General features: G+C 58.7%; 3 protein-coding genes across 14 annotated transcripts in view; 2 read left to right on the forward strand and 1 right to left on the reverse strand.

Annotated features, from left to right (window-relative positions):
• Positions 1 to 5,465, forward strand: part of SDK2 (sidekick cell adhesion molecule 2) — a 42,157-nt gene extending 36,692 nt beyond the window's left edge. For 4 of the 5 annotated variants that reach the window (XM_085240048.1, XM_085240049.1, XM_085240052.1 and 1 more), the window contains 8 exons: positions 176 to 362; positions 472 to 837; positions 970 to 1,095; positions 1,744 to 1,908; positions 2,047 to 2,187; positions 2,861 to 2,999; positions 3,142 to 3,268; positions 4,251 to 5,465. In XM_085240048.1, coding sequence (XP_085096174.1) covers positions 176 to 362; positions 472 to 837; positions 970 to 1,095; positions 1,744 to 1,908; positions 2,047 to 2,187; positions 2,861 to 2,999; positions 3,142 to 3,268; positions 4,251 to 4,604 — 1,605 coding nt within the window. In that variant the 3' untranslated portion in view covers positions 4,605 to 5,465. The remainder of the gene's footprint in view (positions 1 to 175; positions 363 to 471; positions 838 to 969; positions 1,096 to 1,743; positions 1,909 to 2,046; positions 2,188 to 2,860; positions 3,000 to 3,141; positions 3,269 to 4,250) is intronic. The other variant, XM_010721482.4, reaches the window with a different exon arrangement.
• Positions 5,466 to 8,719: 3,254 nt separating this feature from the next.
• CDC42EP4 (CDC42 effector protein 4) lies at positions 8,720 to 16,085 on the forward strand. 6 transcript variants are annotated; one of them, XM_010721481.4, is made up of 3 exons: positions 8,720 to 8,874; positions 14,300 to 14,580; positions 14,740 to 16,085. In XM_010721481.4, exons 2-3 carry the CDS (start codon positions 14,398 to 14,400, stop codon positions 15,304 to 15,306), a joined length of 750 nt encoding a protein of 249 aa, XP_010719783.1. In that variant the 5' UTR covers positions 8,720 to 8,874; positions 14,300 to 14,397; the 3' UTR covers positions 15,307 to 16,085. The 6 variants fall into 6 exon arrangements, with proteins under 6 accessions (XP_010719783.1, XP_085096232.1, XP_085096233.1 ...); XM_085240106.1 differs by having other exon boundaries at positions 14,300 to 16,085; XM_085240107.1 differs by having other exon boundaries at positions 8,729 to 8,874; positions 14,303 to 16,085.
• A 5,088-nt stretch (positions 16,086 to 21,173) lies between these two features.
• MTNAP1 (mitochondrial nucleoid associated protein 1) lies at positions 21,174 to 24,566 on the reverse strand. Of its 3 annotated transcripts, none has more exons than XM_085239840.1 (4): positions 23,461 to 24,566; positions 22,931 to 23,038; positions 22,569 to 22,720; positions 21,174 to 22,079 (listed from the first exon to the last, which is right to left on the reverse strand). In XM_085239840.1, exons 1-4 carry the CDS (start codon positions 24,482 to 24,484, stop codon positions 22,017 to 22,019), a joined length of 1,347 nt encoding a protein of 448 aa, XP_085095966.1. In that variant the 5' UTR covers positions 24,485 to 24,566; the 3' UTR covers positions 21,174 to 22,016. The 3 variants fall into 3 exon arrangements, with proteins under 3 accessions (XP_085095966.1, XP_003211560.3, XP_085095970.1); XM_003211512.4 differs by having other exon boundaries at positions 22,604 to 22,720; positions 23,461 to 24,564; XM_085239844.1 differs by lacking the exons at positions 21,174 to 22,079; positions 22,569 to 22,720 and having other exon boundaries at positions 23,380 to 24,566.
• Between the last annotated feature and the right edge of the window lie 23 nt (positions 24,567 to 24,589).

The following is a 24,589-nucleotide window of genomic DNA, read 5'->3' on the forward strand; positions in this document are numbered from 1 at the left end:
GAGGACTGGGTTTTCCCTCTGGCATACCCAGAGCTCTAGCCACTCCAGGACGGGAGGCTTAAAGTAGGGCTGTGCCGGCTGGCTGAGCACCACAGGACTTTGGTGGGGAGGAGGAATGAATTGGCATCACTCACACCAAGCTGGGGTGTCAGTGCCACCTCTTCTGAACCTGCAGATCCACTTCTGGGAGGCACAGCGGCAGAATGAGAGTGCACGGGTGAAGACACTCTTCCTGCCTGAGACTGGAGTGAAGCTGAAGAACCTGACGGGATACACCTCCTACTGGGTCAGCATCGCTGCCTTCAACGCTGCTGGAGACGGACCCCGCAGCACCCCAGTTACAGCCCGGACACAGCAGGCAGGTGGGGCCATGGCACAGCTCCACAGGGCAGTGCTTGGGGCTGATGTGGTGCTGGAAGGTCCCCAGGAGCACTGAGCTGTCCTTGCTCCCCCCCCCATGTTCCCTTGCAGCCCCCAGCGCACCCGGCTCCATCCGATTCAGTGAACTGACCACCACATCAGTGAACGTGTCCTGGGAGCCACCACCGCTGCCCAATGGCATCCTGGAGGGTTACAGGCTGGTCTATGAGCCCTGCATGCCCGTGGACGGTGAGGGCACAGCGGGGGCATCCGAGGGGACTCGGGGGGGTCCCGGCTCAGCGTCCATCCCTGCAGGTGTCAGTAAGATTGTGACGGTGGATGTGAAGGGGAACAGCCCGCTGTGGATGAAGGTGAAGGACCTGGCTGAGGGCATCACCTACCGGTTCCGGATCAGGGCTAAAACCTTCGCCTACGGACCGGACGTTGAAGCAAACATCACCACAGGGCCAGGGGAAGGTAGCGGGGGGCTGTGGGGGTGCTGGGGTGACAGAGGAGCTATGGCTGGGGACACTTCCCCGGTGCTCATCCCCCATGTGGGTCCCATGTGGGTTGTCCCCTTGTGCCACCAGCTCTGCTCTGGGTCCCCAGGTGCCCCTGGCCCTCCTGGAGAGCCCTTCATCTCCCGCTATGGCTCAGCCATCACCATCCATTGGACGAGTGGAGACCCCGGCCAAGGACCCATCACAAGATATGTCATTGAGGCTCGGCCTTCAGGTACTGCAGCTCCACCAGTGGTGTTCTGGGCTTAAGGAAACTGAGGCAGGGAGCACCAGCTCTTTCTGGACACACAGTGGGCTGGGGTAGGGGTTAGGAGCTGATGTTGGCCATGTGTTTGCCCTAAGAATGCTAATAAGGGATAGATGGAAAGGGACGAGTGAGTCACCAAGCAGCTCAGATTTCACAGTCATAGAAGTCGTGGTGTCCCCTCAGCCAGGGGAATTGGACCAAGGGGCACTGAGGCCATCCTGAACTGGGAGGGCTGCTGGACAAGAGTCCCCATTCCTGCAGCAGGGAGCTGCAGGCACAGCTGCCCTTTTCCTCTATCCTGGCACTAATGACTTCTCTGTGCTGCAGATCACAGCGCAGATGATCTGACCGGTTGTTAATGGGGAGCCGGTGCTGTGCGCTCCCCAGGGAGCTGCCTTGCCCTTGGCCATGAGGGGTTGGTGATAAATCAGCTCTGTGAGATGCTACGGCATGTTAATGATGCTGCAGCGAGCGAGCTTAGCTCCAGATGGCAGGGGGCATGCTCCCAGTGTGGGTGTGGGGAGGGGAATGGGAGAGGGGCTGCAGAGGGACATGTTCCCTGCCTGGGTTTTAAGAGGAAATCAATTCGCCCTCCCATCCCCTTCTCTCCTCCAGACGAGGGGCTCTGGGACATTCTCATCAAAGACATTCCCAAAGAAGTGACCTCCTACACCTTCAGCATGGACATCCTCAAGCAGGGGGTCAGCTACGACTTCCGTGTCATTGCTGTCAATGATTATGGCTATGGGACCCCCAGCACACCATCCCCCTCTGTCTCAGGTAGCCACAGGGGTACCTCCAGGGGATTCTGTCTCCTCCTGCTTATCCCCATTTCACGAGCTTGACCCTCCTGGGGTCCCCTTATCCATACCCACCCCTGCCAGTCCCTTTCTGATCCCCTCCCATGCTGTGCCCCAGCCCAGAAAGCCAACCCCTTCTATGAGGAGTGGTGGTTCCTGGTGGTTATTGCCCTGGTGGGGCTCATCTTCATCCTCCTGCTCGTCTTTGTGCTCATCATCCGTGGGCAGAGCAAGAAATATGCCAAGAAGTCAGACTCGGGTGAGCGCTGGGGTTCTGCTGTCCTGGGGTGGTGACAGTGGTGGAGACCTGCTGGGGACATCAGGAGGGATGACGTGCCTGTGTGATGCGGAGGCTGCATGCTGGGCAGGGGGGAATCATTTGAGGGCTGCAGAGCCCTGCCCCATATCAGAGTCTCTCTAGGGCATCCCCGCTTGCTTTTGGGGTCTGAGTGGGGTGATGAGCACCCAAAGCAGCACCCAGCCTGCCTCAGGGTGACTGCTCCAGGGCTCTTCTGATGTCCCAGGAAGTTGCTGCATGCTACATGGAGAGTGCTGGGAGCTGAGGATTAAATAAACGGCTTGTCTTGCTGTCAGCTGTGGAGTCAGGGCAGCTCAGGGGCTCGGCAGAGGTCACTGGGATTAGTCAAACACAGCCCTGTTTTCTTAGCTGTATCAAGGGCTCAAATTGTGGGGAAAATCCAGACCTCCTCGTTAAGCAAACAGCCGCTGAGCTGGAGGCAGCACAGCAGGGCAGAGTGTGAGCCAAAGCTTGGCTCTGCTGGGGGCACAGAGCATCTCGTGGGTGTTCCCGAACTGCACTGTTCTCAGTGTGGGCATGGGTTGGGGCAGGGGATGGAGCTGAATCACCCCATGCTGCTTCCCCGTTCGGAGGGCTCGGGGAGCCTGAATGATGCTGAGTCCCTGTCCTGCAGGGAATGGCTCCAAGGGAAACACCCTGACCCACGGTGAGATGGTGAGCCTGGATGAGAGCAGCTTCCCTGCCCTGGAGCTCAACAACCGGCGCCTTTCTGTCAAGAATTCCTTCTGCAGAAAGAATGGCATCTACACCCGGTAGGAGCCAGTGCCGTGGGAAGGAAAGGGCTGCTCAGACATCATGCCCATGGGCACAGTCCTGGAGAGGCTCTTGGTGTATTCAGGGGCATCCCACTGTGCCCTGAGCTGCTCCTGTGCTGAGCACTTGCCTGTCCCCAAGGTCCCCGCCGCGCCCCAGCCCTGGCAGCCTGCACTATTCAGATGAGGATGTGACAAAGTACAACGACCTGATCCCCGCCGAGAGCAGCAGCCTGACGGAGAAACCCTCCGAAGTCTCCGACTCCCAGGTACCCACTGCACAAACAGGGCTGGGATGTGGGAGCTCAGGGCCTGGGATAAAGATGAGCATTGCTGGGAGCCCTCCTTATGCATCTTCCCCACACCGTGCAGATCCCGGCTTGTGTTTGGGAACAGCACTGCCTGTCCCGTGCTCCATCCTGCCCTTAAGCAGTGCTTCCCCACGGCCTCACGGCACAGATCCAGTGGGAAGCTGGCACGGCCCCCGACCCATGTGCAGGGGATGTGGCACTGCAGGGGACAGCGCGGGGTTGGGGACTGTCCTGCTGCTCCGTCACTGATGGCAACGGCCGCAGCTCTGCCAAGCCCGCAGAATGGCACCGTTGTGTCCTCTCGGAGCAGCGGGCAGCTGTGGTCGGGCAGGAGCACAGCCCCCAGGGAGCACTGAGCATCACCCCGGGGGCCGGATGCTGCAAAGCAGCGACAAAGGGGAGACCGAAGCCTGGGGGTCGGGAGGGAGGTCCCCGCGGCACAGCCCTGTCCCCAGGCAGGGTCAGCCCCGAGCCCCCCTTTCTCCACCCGCACCGATTCCTTCCGCGGATCTCAGCCCCGCTCCCTTCTGCGGGGATCGAGTGTCTTTGAGGAGCTGTGAAGAGCGGCGAGAGCCGAAAGCTGGCGCGGTGCTGCTTCCCCGCCGCCCCTCAATGGGCCCTTTGTGCGCGCCGAGGAGAAGCTGAATCCAATTACGGCGAGCAGGAGGCAGGCGGCCGCCCGCCAGCACCCCCGTCCTCACACCCCGGGGACAACGGGGCCCCAGGGCCACGCAGCCCTTTTGTGCGAGGTTTTATTTCGCTTTAGCAGAAAGCAGAACCGCCCCTGCTGTGCTGCAGCCATTCTCACCCCCTCCATCTTTTGGGAAAGCTCTCCCCGTCTTTGATGATCGTTATGGGTCCCTTCCAGCTTGGGGATACTCTGTGATTCTGTGGCGATGGGCGGCTCTGCCCCACGTTCACTCTTTGCACTGTCCTTTAGGGCAGCGACAGCGAGTACGAGGTGGACCCGGGTCACCAGAAAGCCCACTCCTTTGTCAACCACTACATCAGTGACCCCACCTACTACAACTCATGGCGGAGGCAGCAGAAGGGCATCTCACGGGCGCAGGCGTACAGCTACACCGAGAGCGACTCCGGGGAGCCCGACCACACACCCCTCTCCAACAGCACCTCCACACAGCAGGGCAGCCTCTTCCGGCCCAAAGCCAGCAGGACTCCCACCCCACAGACCCCCGGCAACCCCCCCAGCCAACCTGGCACCCTGTACCGCCCGCCCAGCAGCCTGGCTCCTGGCTCCAGAGCCCCCATCGCTGGGTTTTCCTCTTTTGTTTGATACTTAAAGGGGAGCAGAAGAAAACCATACGAAACAAAGGAGCAAAAAGAAAAAAAAAATAATACAAAAATACAAAAATACGAAAAAAAAAAGGAAAAAAAAAGAATCCAAGAAATCAAGGAAATAAGCATCAGGGAGGAAAAGAGGATGGAGGTGCTGAGAGCCTGAGTAGGGGCTGCTCAGGTTCAGGCTTTTTCCTTTTCTCAGCAGGACTTGGAGCAGGATGCCAAGTGACAGTGCTGGGGCTGGGGGGCAGAACCCAGCTCCCCTTTTTGGCCAAAGCTTTCTGTGTTGAGGACTCTTTGGCTGGAGGCTGCAGAGGGGCCCTGGCTGTGCTGCAGCCCAACTTGTGGGTCCCACAAGGATGTTGGAATGGGCGGTGATGCAGAGGAGACTGTGTGGGGAGAGGGGCTCTGTTTGTGTAACCCTCTGGGGGTGAAGCCCCCAGCCTGGACCCTCTGAGAAATGGGGCCAGCAGCCATGTGGACAATGAATTGCCCTCTTTGTTTTCCCCTGGCCCAGCACAGCCCCCCAGCAGAGCACCCAGGGGTGCAAGTGGTGCTGATGTCTCCTATGATTTGCACTCTGGAGAGGACTCAGTGGGGTGATGCAGTGACTGTGGCCGCTCCTCTGCCTGTCTGGCAGCGTGGAGGTGTTTTTATTTTAATTCTGTTTTGTGCAGAGGCCTGGGAGCCTAAGGGGCACGCGGTGGTGATGCCCGGGGTGCTCTGGGGCTGGAGAGGGAGTGGTTTTGGTGCTCTCTGCATAGCAAACCTCTCTCCTCTTCTATTGCCTATTGGTGAGCCAGGCACCAGCTGGTGGGGCTGCACTGAGAGATGCCAATAAACAGCCTGAGGATGACCCTGTCTCAGCTTTCTGTCACCGTGCTGCGCTGGAGAAGGAGCCAGTATGATGTGTCTGTCCATCCTGCTGCACTGACAGTCAGCCCTATGGCACAGCTCAGCACACAGCTCCCTGGTTGGGACAGCTTCTCATTGGGATCATGGGGCTGGTGCCCAGTCCTCGCCTGGTTGCTGACGTGGGAAGTGTTGTGTAAGCACTGCTTTTGGGGACCGGTGGGGGCTGGGTGCATGATGTGGTGCCCTCTCTACCTTTCCCCTGGGCTGGGGGGGAATGGGGGATGCTGCTCCTCAGCCACTGCCACCTGTGGGAGTGTTGTCCCTGCTTCATCTTGTAACCACGTCCCTGCAGCCAGCAGAGAGCAGGGGGAATTGCTGGCAGGTGACTCATCCAACCTACTTTGGAGCTGGCACAGGCAAGGGCACAGGGGCAGTGGTGTTGTCCGTTCCATGGGCAGTGAGGAGGGAGATATCTCCTCACTTGAGTGCCGATGTTGGCAGGGGTGGGCTGGACAAATCCTGCTCCTTTTTTGTTGCCTGGCTTCAGCCCCAGCCTCAGGCAGGGGAATTCTTGCTCCCTGCAGGGTTTTGCTGAGAAGCCAAGCAAATCTGAGCAGCCCATGCAAGGGCTCCCTGAGAGATGCTGTGATGCAGCCAGCATCCAGAGCGTGCCCCCATTGCAGGGACAGAGGATGCACATCCTTGGGATGGAAATGGTCTCAGTGCCAGTGGTGTTAGTGGCACATCTTGCCCATGCTGCCTCAGTTTCCCTGTGGCACAGACACAACTCAGCCAGCTGCTCTGTGCTGACCTTGACATGTTCCCCAGTGTGTACTTGGCTGGGTTCTGCAGTCTGCCAAGGGCGAGCACTGTGCTTATCAGGGCTGCACCAGCCAAGGGGGACAGAGGGGAGAAGCTGAAACCCCAAACCTCTTCTGTGCAGGAGGCAGATCCAGGTCTGTGCATCCTTCCTGCAGCTCTGAGTACTTGTCACACTGTATGGGCTCTGTCACCTGTGGTGGTGCCGGGGGCACTGGGGTGGCTGTGGTGGGTTTTGGATTGCTGGTTAGGTGGGAAGTGTGCTTGCTGGGAATGGTGGAGAAACCCTGCCTGTGCCAGGCTCTGACCTGCATCTCCTGCGGGTGCTGAGGTGCTGGTGGTGAGCATGCAGTGCAATCCTGCTGGAGTGCATGGGTTGGCTGGTTAACTGGGTGGATGACACAAGGAAGGGGTGAGAACCTACAGTTCTGGGCATAAGCTGGTGCCTGTGGGGCTGGAGGGGGTGATTAGGGAAGTTTCTGGCCATGGCCAGCATGCACACAGGCTCTGGGGCTGGGGGATTTGGGATGGCACTCAGGCTGCCTGCTTGGTGCTTCCCACACCCCACTGCAGCACTTGGGCTCAGAAGAAACCAGACGGTGCTCTCAGAAGCATCTCCTGCATGGCCAAGGCAGCATCATCAGCAGAGCTGGCAGGCATTGGTCTGCTGGCTGGGCTTGCTGGGGAGGAGGGGACTGGCTGCTGGGAACCCAGGCACATTTTCCTTGGCTTTTAAAAGTGCTTTACAATCTTTTTTTCACACTGCTTTCAAAAGCTGCTGAGAAGCACTAAAAGGAGCCAGAGATGGGTTCAGGGAGGGTCAGAGCCATCCAGCCACCCACTCCTGAGCCTCTGAGTATCCCCAACCCTGCTGCTATCTCCCCAGGGCCGGATCCTGCCCCGGGGGCTCTCCGGGACGAGGACAGGAGTGGGGACAGCTCTGATAGCAGTGTTTCGCGTTCACTGGATGCTGGCTCTGCCCAGCCACAGCCCCACCAGCCCGCAGGTGCTGTCCCCAGCAGTGCTGTCTCGCTGGCAGCCGGCTGAGCTTAATTCCTTCTGACTGTGCTGTCTCACCCAGCTCACTGGGCTCCTATGACAGCATCAGGTGAGGCACGCATTGCTGGCAATGCAAGGCCTTCATCTGACATGAGCTGGCCTGGTAGCACTGATCTACCTGATAACGAGCCGTGGGGGGGGGGGGGGAGGGTTGGTGCATGTGGGCAGAGCCCCAGGATGGAGCCTCCTCTTCCACAGCCGCTCCAACCTAAAAAAGCGCAGGCACGGTGCTTTGTGTTCTGCCTCAGTTTCCCCAATGCAAAGCAGGGAAAATCAAATTTGCTGACCAAACCGGCTATGAAAATGGCAGCGATGTGAACAGAGGGAGCAGCATTGCCCAGGAGGAGCCTGCAGGAACCAACAGCAGTGCTGAACACCCACACCAGTGCAGTTGTTTTGGCCTCGGTGCTCAGCCCCCCACTCTGGCATGCCATCCCCACAGCACTGCATGTTGCCCAGCCCTGCAGTGAGCAATGGGTTTATGGTTCTGGCTCATCCCATTCCCACGGATGGGCAACACTGGGATGAAGCATCAGAGTGCCCAGCGCTGCCTGGTCCCAGATACATCCCTTTGTGTTGGTGCTGCTGAACCCGTGCAGCTGCATTTTGGGGAATGGAGCCGCCCTGCACGTGGGGTTCTCCTCTCGTTGGTGACACCAGAAACCTCCGTGCCCTGGCACCGTAGTGCCCCAGCAATGAGCTCCCGAGCACCTACAGCCACAGCATCTGGAGCCGTACCTCCCACTCGCCACCCCTTTATCCCCCGGTCTGGCTGCATGCACAGAGGCGCCAGACGCTTTGGAATATGCAAGAAACGCCGCATTAGGCAGATTCGGGATAATCTTGTCTCTCCCGCCCCTTTTCTCCCACAAAGGTTTCGCCTTAATCTCCGGCGGAGGCTGCGCAGCCCTGAACCCTCAGCGCGGTGTTGCTGCCCCGCACCCATCGCGTGGGGCTGCCGAGGGGCTGGGGCTGCGGGGCTGGATGGGGACAGGCTGGGGACAGCAGAGGGCGAGTGGGGATGACACGGCTGCGAGCGGAGCGTGGTCAACGGTGCTCCCCCAGGGCTGAACCCATTGACTCCTGGCTGCTCAGTTCGGCTTTAATTCCCTTAATTAATTACAGCCTCCAGCCCCGGTTCCAATGCTGGGGGTGCGGGCTGCCCCCGCCCACTGCTGGGCCTGGAGAAGGGAGAACCGAGCTCCTGGCTGCCCCACGGGGGGAAGAATCACACGCGTGGATCCCCGCACTCCGCATAGAGGATCTCTCTCCGGGGTTGGGGACCCAATAGGGACCCCCAAAAAGGCCACATCCAGGACAAGGGCTGCCCGCCCCCCCCGCCCCACTCGGGTTTGAATGGAGGGAGTGGGGCAGCCCCGTGACGTTGCGCGGCTCCATTGGCCCGGGCGGGGCGATGACATCATTCGCGCCCGGCGGTAGTGGAGGGGGTGCGGTTTCGCTCCGGCTCGGCTCGGCTCGGCTCGGCACCGGGCGGCACAGCCATGGGTCGGGCGCGGGACACGAGCGCGCAGGTACGAGGGGGTCGGGCAGCGCTGCGGTACGGCTCAGCCCGGCACGGCTCGGATCGACACGGCACGGGGATGGGATGGCCGGGCCTTGGCTTTGCTATTGTCCGAGGGAGGGACGGGGCGCGGCGGCAGCGGGGCAGGCGCCGAGCTCGGACCGCTCCGCTCCGAGGGCCGTTGGGGAGCTCTGGGCCGTGCGGTGCCGGCTTCGTCGTGCGGATAGAGCTCCGGTAGGCAGGGAGCCCCGCGGGTGGGGTTCGGTAATCGGGAGCGGACCCGGGCTGTGGGGGCAGGCAGCGCCGTGGCCCCCACCTTCTTCCCCCTCGAACCGGGAGCAGCGTTCGGGCTGCAGCCGGTGGGGGTTCAGGGACACGGGACCGGGGGGGTCCGGAGCCGCCACCATCGCGGGTGGGGTCCTGGGGCTGTTCCGAGCCCTGTCTCGACACCAGGCCGGGTGGGTGAAGGAGTTAACAGGATGCGGCGCCTCCGGAGCTCTATTTGCCCAGCCTGGGGCACCGGTTCGCCCCGCCCGAGCTGCGGGCTCCGGCCCCAGGGCTGTCCCGGCCCTGGCACGGTTCGGCCCGAGCGCGTTGTCCCGGCCGGCCCGAGCGCGTTGTCCGGGGCTCGGTGCCGGGCCGGGCTCTGATTGCCCACCCCGTCGAAGTCCCGAACACTGCGCTCATGCGGCCCTTCTCGGAAACGCCGATCCTTGGAGCGGCTCCAGCCGCACCTCTGGGCTCGCTGGGACGGGGCGAAGCGGGTGCTGAGTCACAGAGCGGCTTGAAATCCCCCTTCAGCTCTGCTTCCTGCAGTCGGGGGTGGATCAGGGTTTCCCAGCCATCCCGTCCTACTCTCCTGTAGCGCTCAGCACTCCCGGGGGACGCGTTCTGGGCATCCCGGGGGCTTGCTCAGCTCTGCAACTTGACCACTGGGCTCAGAAGCCTGTTGCGGTGTGGGACGGCGCTGCCAGAGCCGAACTGGGGGGGGTGGAAGCCACTGGTGGGGACAGGGATGCAGCCTGCGCTGCCCTGGCTTGACCCCAGCAGCCCCGGTCGGTATGGATGTTTCCAAGTGCCGATCTATAGGCTGTTAACGCAGGGGCTGAGATCGTTAGCTGTCTAGGGGGGAAACTGAGGCAGGGAGAGGGGCAGGGAGCAACGCACCGATCTCGGGACACGCAGTAAACAAATCTGTTTTGGACGCGGCTCCCTCGGAGACCGTGGAGCAAATCCAGCTGAGGTTTAATGCGGGGTATGTTCGTGAGGTCGGGTGCTGGTGTGGGAGGTGGGGGAAAAGACCCCTATAGCGGGGGGCGGCCACCCCCTCGGTGCACACTGTGGGGTGAGCTGTGAGCAGCCCGGCGGCGTTGTGCTGACCGCGGCCGTCTCTCCCTTTGTTCGCTGGGTTTTGTCTGAGCGCAGGCGGCGCGGGGCCCCGAGCCGGCCGGTGGGGTTTGGGCAGGTGGGGTGTCGGGGTGAACCGTGGGAAGCCGGGCTGTTTACTTCCCGTCCACCCCAGCGAAACCGCAGGAATTTGGAGCCTGGAGGAGGTCAGGAGGGCTGTTTAGCCCCCGTATCCTGTCAGACCCTGACCAGTCCCCGTTGTTGCGAGTCACGGAGCGAGGAGATAACCTTTCCCCTCGGAAACGTCCCCTCCGTGGCTGCGGGCTGCTTCTTGGCCCCTCAGCAGGAGGGTTTCGCTCCCTTGCGTGTAATGGCGTGTCCTGCCCATAGCTCCTCGCTGAACTCTGGATGCAGCTCTCGGGCGTCAGCGCTCCCTGGGGGGAACGCCGCTCCGTTTTTTGGCACCGCCAGGCTGGCGCTTCCTCGGGTCAGCTCTGATTTACGCGCAGATAGCTGCAACCAGCGCCGAGCTGAGCCGTCCCGCTGACCCGGGCTCCGACCGCTGAAGCCTCCTCTGTGCATCCCGTCTGAGCCGCGGCGGTGCCAGCAGACAGGACCAGACCTGTCACCCACAGCAGAGAGCAGCGCTCACCGGGCGCCTCCTCGTCCCACGCGAACGGGACCGGCCTCCCCAGGTTTGGCGGGGCTCACCGGGGTGTGATAGCGCTGGGACCGGAGGTGGCAGGGCGTCATCTGTGAGAGAAGCGTCTCCGGCAGCCGTCTGCCAGGCAGCGACATCAAAGGGCTGTGCGAGACGGCTGCCCGGGGCGGGGGGGCAGCGCCCCGTGAGCGGGGCTGAGCGCGTCCTCCCTGCCCCGGAGCTGTACTGGGGATGGACCGGTCCTGTGCTGCCCCTGCCCCAGCGCCCGGCAGGGTGGGGAGCATCCTCTGATCTTGGGGCTGGAGGCTGCTGCCTGTGGCATGTGTGCAGCCCGGCTCGTTGGGATCCGGCTGGGCTGGCTGGGAGGGCTCTCCCAGCCCTGGAGCGGGGTGAGCCGGAGGCAGGGTGTGTGGGAGCGTGGCTGGAGCAGTGTTTTCCTCGCACGCACCCGTGTGCCATCCCTGTTCTTTTGCCTTGTGGTCCCCAGTGGGTGACTGGTGCAGAGTGGGGTGAGATGGGGATGCAAATGGCATCAGGTTGAGTGGCCCCTGCTGCCAACCCTTGGCTCTCCTCTGTGCCATCTGCAGGATCCAGGCTCAGCACTCATTTGCAGGGGAAATCAGAGATGCAAGGCTATTGCTGTTTCAAGCTCAAGGTTCTTAAGGGCTGAGAAGCAGGGATGAGGCAGATTGAGCAGCAAACCGCTGCTTTGCTTTCTCTGTGTTGCCTTAAACCCTGCTTGCAGGTCCTATCCTATCCGCATCTCCAAAGCCCTGCCTGGACTCGCTGCCACCCGCTATGCCCAGAAATGGGCAGCACTGCCAGCCCTGCTGCACCGCTCGGGTTTCACAGCCGCGATCCCAGAGGCAGCAGGAGAGGCAGCTGTGGAACTGCTCTGGCCTGGTTTCCTTTGTGAAAGCATGCACAGCGTGAATGTCACAGGATCTGCTCCTCGCCCTGAGCAAGAGCAGAAGAGGGCTCTGTGCCCTGTTCCCTCAGTGGGATGGGGCTGGTATAGGTGGCTGCTCCAGATTTGCCTTTATGGGAGGCTGGGGGCAGAGCTCTGAGGGAGATTTGGGCCACTATGAAATGTTTTTTTGGGCTGAAGCCTTGGGGATGGGGGGGCATGGCTTGTTTGGAGGCTGACGGTGGGCGGCTGGACGGGGAGGCTGCACCAGTAACGCTCCAACTCCCAGCGGCCCCTTCACTGCAGCTTGCAAAGTATCTTGCAAATGCTCAACTTGGCCCCGAAATCTAAATACAAGGGAGGGACAGTCCCCAGATGGCCTAAATCAGCCAGCACGGTTGCCTGGCCCAGCTGGGGAGCTTGCCGGGAGTGTTTGTTTTATGTAAAACCAAAGGCTGCAGGAATGCTGGCCTGAAAGGAGAGCGTGCAGAGGGAAATGTCTGCACCATGCACATGCAGGAGCTGTTGCTGGGAGTGGGGTCTCTGAGAAGCTGATGAGCTCCATGGGGGTGTGGGGAAGAGCCCACCCAGCTCTGGGTTTGGGGTGGCTGCAGTGTATGGGAAGAGCCGGTGGGAAACAGAGCAGCTACTTCATCCTTGCTGCTGTGTCCCCTCCGGAGCCCCCAGGGTCACTGTGTTCCTTCAGCTCTAGGGCTGCCATGCAGCGTGCTGGCTCTGAGCAGGAACTGTGTGAGTGGGGCAGGGAATGGGACTTTGCACCTGCGTGGGATCAGAGTGCACCCTGCCCACATGGAACGAGCTTGGCTGAATGGTGAGGGACGGCCAGGTGTCTTGGGGCAGGTTTGGGGCATGTGTGTGGGTATGTGGCTGGGTTTTATTGGGACCTTGCTGCTGTATCAACCTATGGGCATTCTCCCCGCCGGTCCCACAGAGCTGGGCATGGCTGGGGGACACAGGGAAGAGTTATTGTCCTTTTCCCTGTGAGTATGGCTGTGTCAGCAACGCCGCGCTGCCCGAGTGGAGGAAGAGGGCGGCTGTGAGCTCTTCCTCTCTGGCTCTTCCTCACCCGGGACCACCTGGGGCTGCCTGACGCCACGGGATGCAATGATGTGGTTGCTGTCCTTGCTCCCTCCTGCGTGGCTACTGGGGCTGGGCTGGATGGGGCCGGTGATGGCACTGAGGATGGAGGTGGCTGTAATGCTGCTGGGCTGTGGGAAAGAGGAAGGGAGAGGCCCTCGGTCATCTCTGCTGTGAGCTGTAACCCCTGAGTCACAGCAGTGACGGTGAGGTGGCTGTGCAGGGGGGGTGGGATGGGGGTGCAGTGAGAGTAGCAAGGCACATGTGGGATCAGCACCAGGGCACAGCACGGATGACTTTGGGTCCCCCGTGTCCCCCATGTCCCCATCCTGCCACACATGCTACCAGGTGCATGAGGCTGCAGGAGCTGTCCCTGCTCTGCTCCCCTCAGCCTGGTGGTGCCTCCCAGGGGCTCCTTGCACACTTCCTGCCGTCTGTTTCCAATTCCTCCTGGCGGCTGCTCCTCCCCGCTTTCTTTCAATTAAAAAAAAAATAAAATCCCAGGCATCCTCTCAGTGTGCAGCTCCTGGAAATTCAGTGCTGCTGTGCCCCACTCCGGTGGGCTGGGGCTGTGCAGGGAGGGGCAGTGGGTGCCCTCAATGTCCCTCTTTGTGTGTGTCCCCAAAGCATGGTGGCGTCACCCGAGGAGCTCTGCTGCAGACCTGGCTGCTGTGGGGATTTGCCTTCTGGTGCTGTGGGGTGAGAAGGGTCGGTGGGGTGGGGTGGGGTGTGGTGATGCTGTGATGGTTCCCCAGGTTTGTCATCCTGGATCTGTCTCCAAAGCAACAACAAAGTGCGAGTGTTCAGGGAGGAGAAGGGACATCTGGAAGCCTGCAGCTTGGGGTCACCATGGGTCAGAACAAGGGGACCATGGTGCCATGCTCATTTCCATCAAGGACTCTCATGCTGCTTCTCCATGCCCAACTCTTTGTCTGCTTCGTGGGTGGGGACTGACACCACTCTTCTGAGAGGACAGAACCGGGTGTGGGTGGCTTGGTGGGGTCTGAGGCCCCATCCCCCTTGCAATGCTCTGTGTGGGGGCTGATGCTTTTTCCTGCAGGATCAGAGTCATTTGTGGCCATGGTGTTGTGTTTTGCAGCCTGGTAGTATGAGGGCTGGTGTCAGCAGGGCTGTGTCTGTTGTTTTAGGATGAAAGGTGGTGGCCTCACGTTGCATCAGGGGAGGTTCAGGTTGGATATTAGGAACAATTTCTTCTCAGGATGAGCGGTTGGGCACTGGCACAATTGCCCTGGGCTGGGGCACCATCCCTGGAGGTATTCCAGAACATGGAGGTGTGGCACTTGGGGAAGGGTCAGTGGGGCACAGTGGGGGTGGGTTGGGGGCTTAGAGGTCTTTTCAATCTTAATGATTCTATGATTCCATGGTGTCTTCGCCTGACTGTGTCCCTCTCCTGTCCCCTAGCAGTGACCCACTGGTGATGCCGGGTGCGACCCTGTGCGTGGAGCAGCAGCCGTGAAAAGCAGCCGTGCCCGCTGGCCGTGCTGCCCACCACCAGCACCATGCCCATCCTCAAGCAGCTCGTCTCCAACTCGGCGCACTCCAAGCGGCGCTCGCGGGCCGACCTGACGGCGGAGATGATCAGCGCACCGTTGGGGGACTTCCGGCACACCATGCACGTGGGCCGGGCCGGGGATGCGTTCGGGGACACCTCGTTTCTCACCAGCAAAGCCGGCGAGCCGGAGGTAGGTGAGGAATCGGGGGCCTCCAAGCCGGGGCTGCTGTCCCGCCGCTTCCGCAGCAGCAAGCGCTCGCAGTCGGTGACGCGCGGTGACCGGCGGGACATGCTGGGCTCGCTGCGCGACTCGGCGCTCTTCGTGAAGAATGCCGTCTCCTTGCCGCAGCTCAATGAGAAGGAGGTGGACAGGAGCGCGGGGCAGCTGCCCAAGAGCCTCTCCTCCAGTCCCGTCAAGAAGATGCCGGAGGAGATGAGCCCTGAAGAGCAGCAGCGTCTCAACGGAGCGGCCGCCGGGCCGCTGAGCCCCGGTCTGGACGAGCGCGACTTCGGGGACATCACGGAGCTGCCCGTTGTGGTGGCCAAGAGCGGGGCTGGCATGAAACACGCCGAGTCCATCATGTCCTTCCACATCGACTTGGGGCCCTCCATGCTCGGCGATGTGCTGAGCATCATGGATAAGGAGCAGTGGGAGCAGGATGAAGACCTCGAGGCGGAGGAGAGCCGTGAGGAGGGGGATGTTGCTGTACCCGGTTCTCCAGTGGCCGCGCAGAGCCAGAGTCCATCCCGCAGCGCCGACGGCCCCAGGGACAGCAGTGCGGCATCCGGCTGTGCCTCGGGGCCGGGGGAGCGCAGCCCCCTCCCAGTGGGGGCACAGAGCCAGCGGGGCCCTCCGAAGCGCCCTGACAAGGAGTTCTCCTTCGCCGATGAAGATGATGATGAGATCAGGGTATAGGGCGGGCGGTGAGCTGAGGGGACTGGTTCTCATTTGTGATTGCTTGGACACAGGGATGGGTGACCCAGTGCTGGGGCTGGCAGCACCAGGAACGCTTTGCTCCTCTCCCTCCCGGAGTGCCGGTGCCATCCCATGGTGATAGGATAGTGCTGCCCTGGGAAAGCTCCAGCGCATCCCTGGACAAGGAACAGACTCAATCTTGGTTCTTTCTGTTGGACTCTGGATGCTAGTGCTCTTTTTTTTCTTTTCTTTTTTTCCCCTGCCCACGTAAAGCATTATAGAATCAAACAAGATGAGGCTTTGACGTTTTAGTCCCTCTAGTAATATATATATTTTTTTCCACCATAAGGTTTTTACTGCTCTCTGATTTGTACTTAACTTTCTTTACTCTTGCTTTTGTTTTTTTTTTAACGGAGGGGACATTTCCCATGAGGAAGGACTCGAACTCAGAGCCCTGGGACAGCTGGCAGCTCTGGGTTTCTTAGGGACTTTCTGCAGTCTGAGAGCCTCTGCCTTTGTGCTGCAGTGGGGACTTGCTCCTCACACTTCAGATGGATGCTCCATCCCAGCAGTGACACACTCCATATGGCCCTGACACTAATTGTGCTGAGGACACCAATAGGACCGTGGGTCTGTGCCTGGGGATGAATGCCTGGGACCCCCCAGTCCAGCATGCTGGTGGCTGCTGCTGTGGGGCTGTGCTGGTGCAGGCAGGTGGAAGAAAAAGGTTTTATACCATGTATGTAAAAATGTGAAGAATAAAGGAAATGCTAGTGACAGCAGTGGCTTGAGTTCCTATAGGGTGAGATGTGGGTGGCTGCCTTCTTCTACACCAGGTCCAGTGTGGGGATGGGGTTTCTCCGTGCTGCTTCCAGACCCCATGCTGTTGCCTCCTCCCAGGCCCTGTGGCTGCTCCCCGGCTCAGTGTGAGGCTGTGCCAACCTGGCTGCGTGTTGGCACCTGTGGCTGTGCTCTATCTGCCCATCAGAGCGGGGCTGCCTGCCGTGGGGGAAGCGGGTGAGCTCCTGCTGGCCGGATCTGGCTCTGGGCTGTGCCCTTCCGGCCAGCCCGGCTCATGCCAAGGGGTGACCATGCCAAGTGGCCTCTCCTCCTGCAGCCTGCTTCCTTCAGCCAGGGAGAAGGGGAAGGTGGAAGGGCAGGACTGGCTGTCCCCAGTCCCAAGGGCTGGGGGTGCCCTGCTGTGAGCCCTGGGGTGAGCGGATGGTGGGGCCGTGTCCAGCACAGCAGGTATGCCTACCCTACAGCAGGATTTCTGCTGCTCCCTGCCTGGCGATGGGACGGGATAAGATGGGGGGGAGCGGTCCAGGAGCACTTCCTCATCCTCAAGCAGATGGCTCTGCAGGGCTGAACCAGGAGGGAAGGATTTGGCTGTTTTATTATTTTCCAGGCCTGGGAGGGTCTGGGCTGGGTGCCCACCACCCTGCACAAGAGGTTGGGAGGGTGATGCTGCTGGGATCAGGCGCTGAGCTGCAGTGGGGACACAATGGGGTCCTGTGCCGACACAATGCCCCGCGGTGTGGGACATTGGACTATTGTTCAGGATGGGAGAACAACAGCAGCTGCAGCTGGCAGCCGGGCCAGCGGCTGTTCTGAGCTCACCGGGATGCCTCTACCCTGCTCCCACCCTGCTCCATTGGGTTGGGATTGCTGCACTGGGCTCTGAGCATCCTCCCTAAACCGATGGTGCTAGTCTCTGTGTCCTGAGAGGTCGTCAGGCTCTTCCTGTCCCTTATTGTTGCACTGACATGAAGCAGCACGTTGGGAAGGTCTCTGGGGTTTTGCACCCCTTCCTGGAGGGTACTGTGGGGATGGAGAGCCCCAGGGCAGGTGCTGAGCAGTCCTGGCTCTGTCACAAAGCCATTCCCATTGCTGTGACGCCTGTCGGCTCCAGCCTCTGCTCGGCAGCACCGCACTGCTGCGAGCCGACGGGGCAGAAAGCACAGCAGCTCAGTGAGTGCAAGTGGGACACAGCTCTGCTCACCTGGATGGGACAACAGCCCCAGTGCAGGGCCAGCACTGCGGGGTTGGGGCTAATGGGGAGCAACGTTGTGATGCCAGTGAGCGTCAGGCCAGTGCGGGATGTGACATTGCATGGGATGCCATCGGGACAACTACTGGGTGCTGGTGGGTGCACGGTGCAAGGCTGCAGCCCCGCTGGCGGCGCTCAGCAGGCGGGCAGCACTGCTCCAGTGCATTTATAGCTAGTGACAGAATGGGAGCAGGTCTCCATCCCTGATGTGTCAGGCCATGTCACTCCGGGCACGTGATGGGGATGTGCGTGGCTGCAGGAACTGCATGATGGAAGAGGGACAGGAGTCTGCTTGGAGTGGCCCTGGGAGGCAGTGTGACACCAGGGTTGTCTCTTACTCATGCTACTGCAGCCTTGCACATGTACAAGCCCCCAGCCTGGCAGTGAGGCCAAAGGGGCTTCTCATGGGGTGCAAGGAGTGAGCTGGCTGTCCCCACTGTGAGCCTGGAGATGTGGCACTGCAAAGTGGGACTGGGGATGGTGCAGCTCTGCATCACCAGCAGTGTTCAAAGCATTACAAGACGCAACAAAAGGTTCCATCCCTTGCTATCTGGGTATTTAATTACAGCATGAAGACCACATTCAGCTCTGATGTCAGGTCTCCCTGCTGAGCGTGCAGCCTGGGGTGAGAGTCAGCTTCTGCAGACCCCACTGTGGGTCAGGGCCACTGCCAGCTGCTCTCCCAGCACCGGCAGAGAGGAAACATATGCTGATGCAAGGAAGCATCACCAGGGTTGGGGGACCTTGGCTGAGCTCCCCGCAGCTGGGCTGAGGCACCAGGCAATCATGGCTGCAAATTGAGAGCAGATGTGGGTAGCTTCTCCCCCTAAATGGAGGGCACTGGGTGTCTGCTTCAGCTGGGCTTGCTTTGGGGGCAGGAAGAGGAGGTTTCTGAGTGCCTCTGGGAATTAGTGACTACAGAGTGATGGAGGAGCTGGTGTGGAGAGGATCAGGTTTGATGCAGAGGCTGACACAGAGCAGCAGCAAAGGAGCCCAGCTCCTGTCCTTCCCAGGTTAAGACAGAAAGTTGAGGGTCCTGTGGCGTCCGTGGAGAGCAGCAGAGTTGCAGAATGTGCTGGGGTTCTCCCTGCTTTGCTGCAGCTGATGTATTATTTCTGCTGGGCTGGCCTCAGGCATTGCTTCCCTTGAGGATGCATCCAGTGCAGCTCTGTGGGAAGAGTTATGGGCTCATCCCCTTGGGGAATGGTGGTCTTGGCACTAGGGCTGTGGGTTAAGCTCCTTCTCCTCTGATCTCCCTGCAGAGCTGGGGTTGGCTGTCTGCAAGTTCTTCACCTGAGGGCTTTGCATCAGAGGTGAGTGCTGTGAAGGGTTCAGGATGGGTGGAACCAGTGCTATTTTGCAGTTCCTTGGGGGCATCAGGGAGCAGGATAGGGCCTCTCTCTGCTCTGTCACCACACCATGACCATAGTGGGCTTCTCCACATCTGTGTGTCCTGCAAAATGGAGGTTTGGAGCACAGAAGGTTGACTACTCAGAGCCTATAATTTCTCCCCAGTACCACATTCCTCTGGACCAGAGCTGTGCAATAGCACAGAAGGGAGGGTCTGAATGCCCCAAAGTGAACATACGGGGTACTCAGGCACTGCCTGTATGAGCTGGGTGCGTTCTGGGGGTGATCCTACACAATGGAATGAGGTGGGTGGTGGTCTGCAAGCACTGCTTTTATGGAGCAGTGGCTGTGACTTCCTACACAAGCCCAACATGACTGCGATCCCCAAGCGCTGCTCCCACTCCAAACTCGGTAAGAGCAGAATGAGGACCCTGCAGCCTGTCCCACCAAAGCCCCCCGTGTCCTCCGGGTCTGGCCTCAAGCAATCGCCTGATGCCACCTCCTGTCTGCGGGAAGAAATGCCACCAGTGTCTGCCCGAGGCTGCATGCCCCTGGGCACCTGTTTATTCCATATTTCTGCTGTTTGGCTTGGGTGAGTGCTGTCCCAGCCTTCACCCCCTCCCCTCCCCCCAGTCCCACAGGTGAGTGCAGCAGTGAGAACTGTCCCTTCCCATATGTTGATGCCACAGTTGGCACCACGGACTGTCCCTGGTATGACCAAGGCTTCTGCAGGCATGGTGAGTGACCAGATAGTGGGACAGTGCTCACCACCTGCTGGTAATGGGGGGGGGGGGGAGGGGTCTGCTCCCTTCTGCTGGCCCCAGATCCTGCAAGGTGATGGAGCCAGAGAAGGGTGAGCTTTGGGGGCTGTGTGGGAGTGCTACTTGGTGCCTGGCAGAGATCCGGGCTCAGCGCTGTGTCCCTGCTAACGGGGAGCTCTTCTGTGCGTGGCAGGTCCCCTGTGCAGGTACAAGCACACACACAGGGTGATGTGTGCCAACTACCTTGTTGGTTTCTGCCCTGCTGGACCTAAATGCAAATTTATGCAGAAAGTATGGGGTGAGATATAGGGGAGCTTGGCGTGCAGCCAGATAGGGCTGGCTGGGGGATGTGAATCCTGGGGACAGCGTTGGATGGCTGTGAGCCCCATGAGGGGGTACTGCTTGCTGTGTCCTGGGGGGTAACTCTTGTCCTCGTGTCCCTTTGCAGTCTCAAGGCCGGGTTGATGATGCACAGCACAGATCCAGCAAAGGTGATACAGGGGAGGTCCCCACACTGATCCATCTCAAACTGACGTGTTCTTGCTCTGTGCCCCTGCCCCAGTGCTCCTGTAGGAGCTGGGGGCTGCTGAATCTGACTGCCCCATGTCCCCACCAGGGAGCAGAGTGTCCTCAGAATATAGGCATGGCTAGGACATGCTGCCGGGGGGAGAGTGGATGCAAAGATGTGTCACCTGCAGAGCCCCTACTGCTCATTACCAGCACCACCCAGTCCCTGGCAGTGCAGCCCAGGAACCCCAGCAACGGTTCCATCATCTTACAGTGCCCACCAAACCAGGCATCTGCTTCAAGGTGGGTGATGTTGGAGTTGGGAGGTTTGAGAACAATGATCTCACCTTGGAGGAGTGGGAGAGAGGGACAGCGCGAGCTGTGGGGGGGCTCTCTGAAAGTGGGTTTTGTGAATCTAGCATGCCTGGGGCTGACGGACCGCAGCCCCTAGAAGATGAGGTAAGGAGTGAAAGTGATAACACGGAGACTTCTTTGATTGTAAACACTTGGCACGCAGTAGAATAGCTGTGGCAAGCAGTCTTGGAGGCAGGGGGTTGTTGTAGTAATAAGCCTTAGGCTGTTTCTTATAGGCACAAGCTGTGTCAGATGAGGTATAGCTCCATTAGTCCACTCACTTGGAAATGATGGGACAAGAACACGTGGTAAAACAGCACAGGGTTGATCTATCACAAAATTGATGCCTGCCTCTCTCTGTTCCTTCCCCGGAGCAGACAGAAAGGTCACTATGTTGGCAAGTGTGGGAAGAATCAAATGGAAATCCTGCTGAGGAAATGAGCGTTCTCACAGGGAAAGCAGAAGGAAGACACAGGGAGATGTACAACATGATGGAGCCAGACAGGCCACTAGGACAGCTGCTGGACTAGAAAAGCCTGTTGGCTATGCTCAGCACTTGCTCTTACAGCTATGTGCCTGAGCAGCAAAAGAGAAATCGCATCTTCCTTAATGGAATTCAATATTCCCACAGCAGTCACTGCCTCCGTCCCCTCCTGCACAGCTGGAATGTGGCTACGCTTGGACTGGTGCAGCAGGGAGATGGCACTAGGAGATTACCAGCCCACAAATCTGAAGCTAAGGGTGGAAATGGCTTGTGCCTGAGTCAAAGGAAAGTGGGGGTGTGCTGGTCACGTCGGAAGTAGGCAAGAAATCACCATGTTTAAGAATGCACAGGACCAAACAGGAAAGAAAAATTCACAAGGATTTTATTGCTGGTGAGAAGGGAGTTCTTTGTGAAACACCTCTGACACAGTTCTCCTGCACCCCACTTAGAATAAAGAGTTTTGGTTGTGTTTTCTTTTTTTTTTGGCCTCCTTTTGTGCCTGTAACATGACCAACCCTTTTCCAGACACGTTTGAGGATGGCAGGCTACAACTAGCACTCTCATAACTGTCCTCATTTGTCTGATGTCGGTTTGCCCTTTGGGCACGACAGCTAATCCAATGGATTTTCTTCCTCCAGAAATAGGGCACTGTGTTCTCAGTGCTGCTGCTTTAAAACCTCCACAAAGATCCTTCCTGTAGCTGTCTCAGAGCCCAGGTAGACTCATAAGCAGTGTTTAAGGGAAGCAGGCACCCCTTTGTAGAAGGGCTCTGCAGGGATCACTCTCCTTTCACAAGTTAACTACAAACATAATCTTGCTTATTGTGGCAAGAAGAAAGTAGAAGGTGCCCAGTGCTAGGTACAGCTCTGATAACTTAAGGCAATGGTTATTCTGGTTATTTATTAACCCCTCTCTGCAATGATCTACCACATATTTTGCCAAATACCACAGGAAATCTACTGCATGCAGACCTATGAGGAGCTGCCTTAACATCTTCTTGTCTTTCAGTACTGAACGCTGAGCCACAGAGCAGTGACTGCAGGCTGTCAGCAATACCCCTCTATCTGCAGGAGGGTAGCTGAAAAGCATTCTCCCAGTATCAACAGCTTAAGAGCCTGTCTCTGACAGGAAATGGGCCTCTGCTGTTTCACTGAGGATTCAAACCCTGTTGGTCCCAGGAGCTTGTGCTGACTCTGTCAAACATTTACCAGTCTTTCCTGGGTGTTGTTGCAGCTTCTTCAGTGGTACTTACGCCAGCGATAGCACTCTAGCAAAAAAGGGTTGGGGAAATAAAATAAAATAAAATAAAAGTTAGCACAGCCTTGTGCTCAGGGACTGTATGACAAGAGTACTTTCCCCAGCAGTGACGAGCAGGAGTCTGACTACAGCCTTCATTGTTTATCTACTATAAAGCTGCACTTGGGAGCAAGTCCTGGTGGAGAAACTACAGACACCAGTTAATCCTTTGTGTCATTTATGAGTAAATCCAGGGAATGAGCTGGAATACCTCAAGCCATACACAGAGCAAAGGGAGAAGAGTGCTCCTGACTGTTCCTGGCTGTAGCTAGAGAGAAGCTGCAATCTGATGACTGTTACCACCACTTTTACTAAATTCCTCTGCTTTCCTAAGCCAAATCAGAATGCTGTTCCTTGAGCTCTGATATTAGTTTTACTGATAAAGTATTTAAATTACTTCTGAGCCTAAAATAACGTGACTATTAAATAATCATAGCAGCTTTTGCAAAACGGGGATTACCTCAAATAAGACAGATACCAAGAAGGAAATCTTACTGATATGCTGATAGTTCCAGCTGTAGCTGAGGACACAGTACCCAGCGAGGAGCATGGAGATTCCAGCTGCTCCGCCTCTCTTCACGTTGATGTATTTGTTGTAATAACTGCTCCAAACTGTTGGAATAGAAACACAAGGGTCAAACCGTATACTGGTCAGATGGAATTGATTGATTGGTTTTCATGTGCTTTTCTAAGCTAAAAGGTTGGGTCTCTTGATTTACTTTTTTACAGAGACCTAGATTGGCCCCTTGGACCAGGCTGCAGCAGCACATTATCAGGTAAAGTGGGATGTTTCTGCCACAAGAGCTAGAAACTTAGCCTCACCTTTCTGCACGCCTGCAAGCAGCCCCCGGGGAGAAAAGTCACAGGTGGTGAGCCACATGGGCAGCTCCCCCAGCCTTACATCCATCAGGTGCCTTTCTGAGAGAGGACCTGCAAAATGAGAAGTTAGAATGGTCAAAGGGAGGAAACTGAGGCCAATACATGTTGTGCTTGCGCTTCCTGCAATGAGCGGTGAGCATGGACCCGGTAACTTGTGTATCTGCAAGTGTCTTGACCTTGACTCAGAAAGGAAGAGCGAATTGTCCCTTCCAAAAAGTGAGCTGGCTCTACTGGCTCTGGTGTGCAAGAGTCAAACCTAAAAACACAAACCCTTGGTTTTCCAGGGTGAGAAAGTTGGATAGGTAATGTCCTTAGACTTAGACCTGTTCAGATCTGATCCAGAACACTTGCTGAAAACTCAGCAACATCCTCAGCAGCTCAGCATTTCCTACCTCTCCTCTTCCATTCACGTTTTGCAGTTCAGCCTGTCAGTACAGCAGATCTCAGCAGCAGACTTTTGTTTCTAACATTACCTTGCTGTCCTTCTGAGATATTGCCCTTTGGTGTCTTCATTGTGATCCCCACATCGTCCTGAATAGACTTCCCAGGAAACATGCTCAGACTGTGGTAATTAGAATGTAAGTCTGGAAACCACTCCAAACCCATGGCACCTGACTGTGTGCTTCTGCCAGAGGCCTGGGGGAGACAGATGGGTTGCCTTTTGGAGGTGTAGAGCAAGGACTGGTCCAAAGCCAGCCTGCTGTCCCTCCCTGCATTCAGGATGGGCTCAGAAACGACAGCCATCTGCTTCTTGTTCACACTGAGCATTTGTATGCCAGTTAGGTAATTTTTGGATGTCCCTTCCTTGTGACCTATCCAATCCTCTCTCGCTGACAGATGGAGGTTCTGGGCGTGTGAAACAGAAAGAGGGGCTTTGTATTCCGCAGCAGCTTCCACGTACGCTTGCTTCTCTTCTGTCAGGGTTTTGCCTGTTCTCTCCTGCTGAGCGAGGTCAGAGGGGCTCCTTCTGCTGTCAGCTTCAGGGTGACCGTGCAGCCCACGTGTTTTAACCGCATTTAAACCGGTGTCTTTTCCTCCCTTTGAGCCGGGAGCTCTTTGGCCAGGCACCTCCACGTGCGCTGCTTTCGGGGCATTTCTTCCCTCGGGCTCGGCTGATCGCAGCACTTTAGGGCCATCCCCGCACCGCCCCCCAGGGCCGCTCCTTTCCCTCACCACCTTGACGCGGTGATTTTCGATCACTATTTTCACCCCGTCCCGAAGTTTCTCCGGGACTCCCGCCACCTCCTCGGGCAGCAGGTCGAGGGACTGCGCCACATCGCGGGCCTCGGCCTCCACCAGCGCCTGGGCCTCCACCCGAGGCTGGGCAGCGGCCTGCGGCTTCCTCCTCTTCCTCAGGGCCGCCTCCTCCTCCCGCCTCCTGTCTCCGCCCGCTTCCAGGCCGGGCGCGGCCTTGCAGTGCGGGAGATGAGCGCGGAGCCGCTTGAAGGGCCGCCCGCAGTGCGGGCAGCGCTCCGTGCCCGGCGGGGCCTCGGCCATGGTGCGGCCGCTTTTCCGTCAGGCGACGCGACGGACGCCCCTCAGCGAAGGGGGCCTCGGGGGGTGCGAAGCGCGCATGCGGGCAGCGATGGGGCGGGGCTAAAG

The sequence above is a fragment of the Meleagris gallopavo genome, chromosome 20 (genome assembly GCF_905368555.1).
Source record: "Meleagris gallopavo chromosome 20, MGAL_WU_HG_1.1, whole genome shotgun sequence".
NCBI classification, from domain to species: domain Eukaryota; kingdom Metazoa; phylum Chordata; class Aves; order Galliformes; family Phasianidae; genus Meleagris; species Meleagris gallopavo.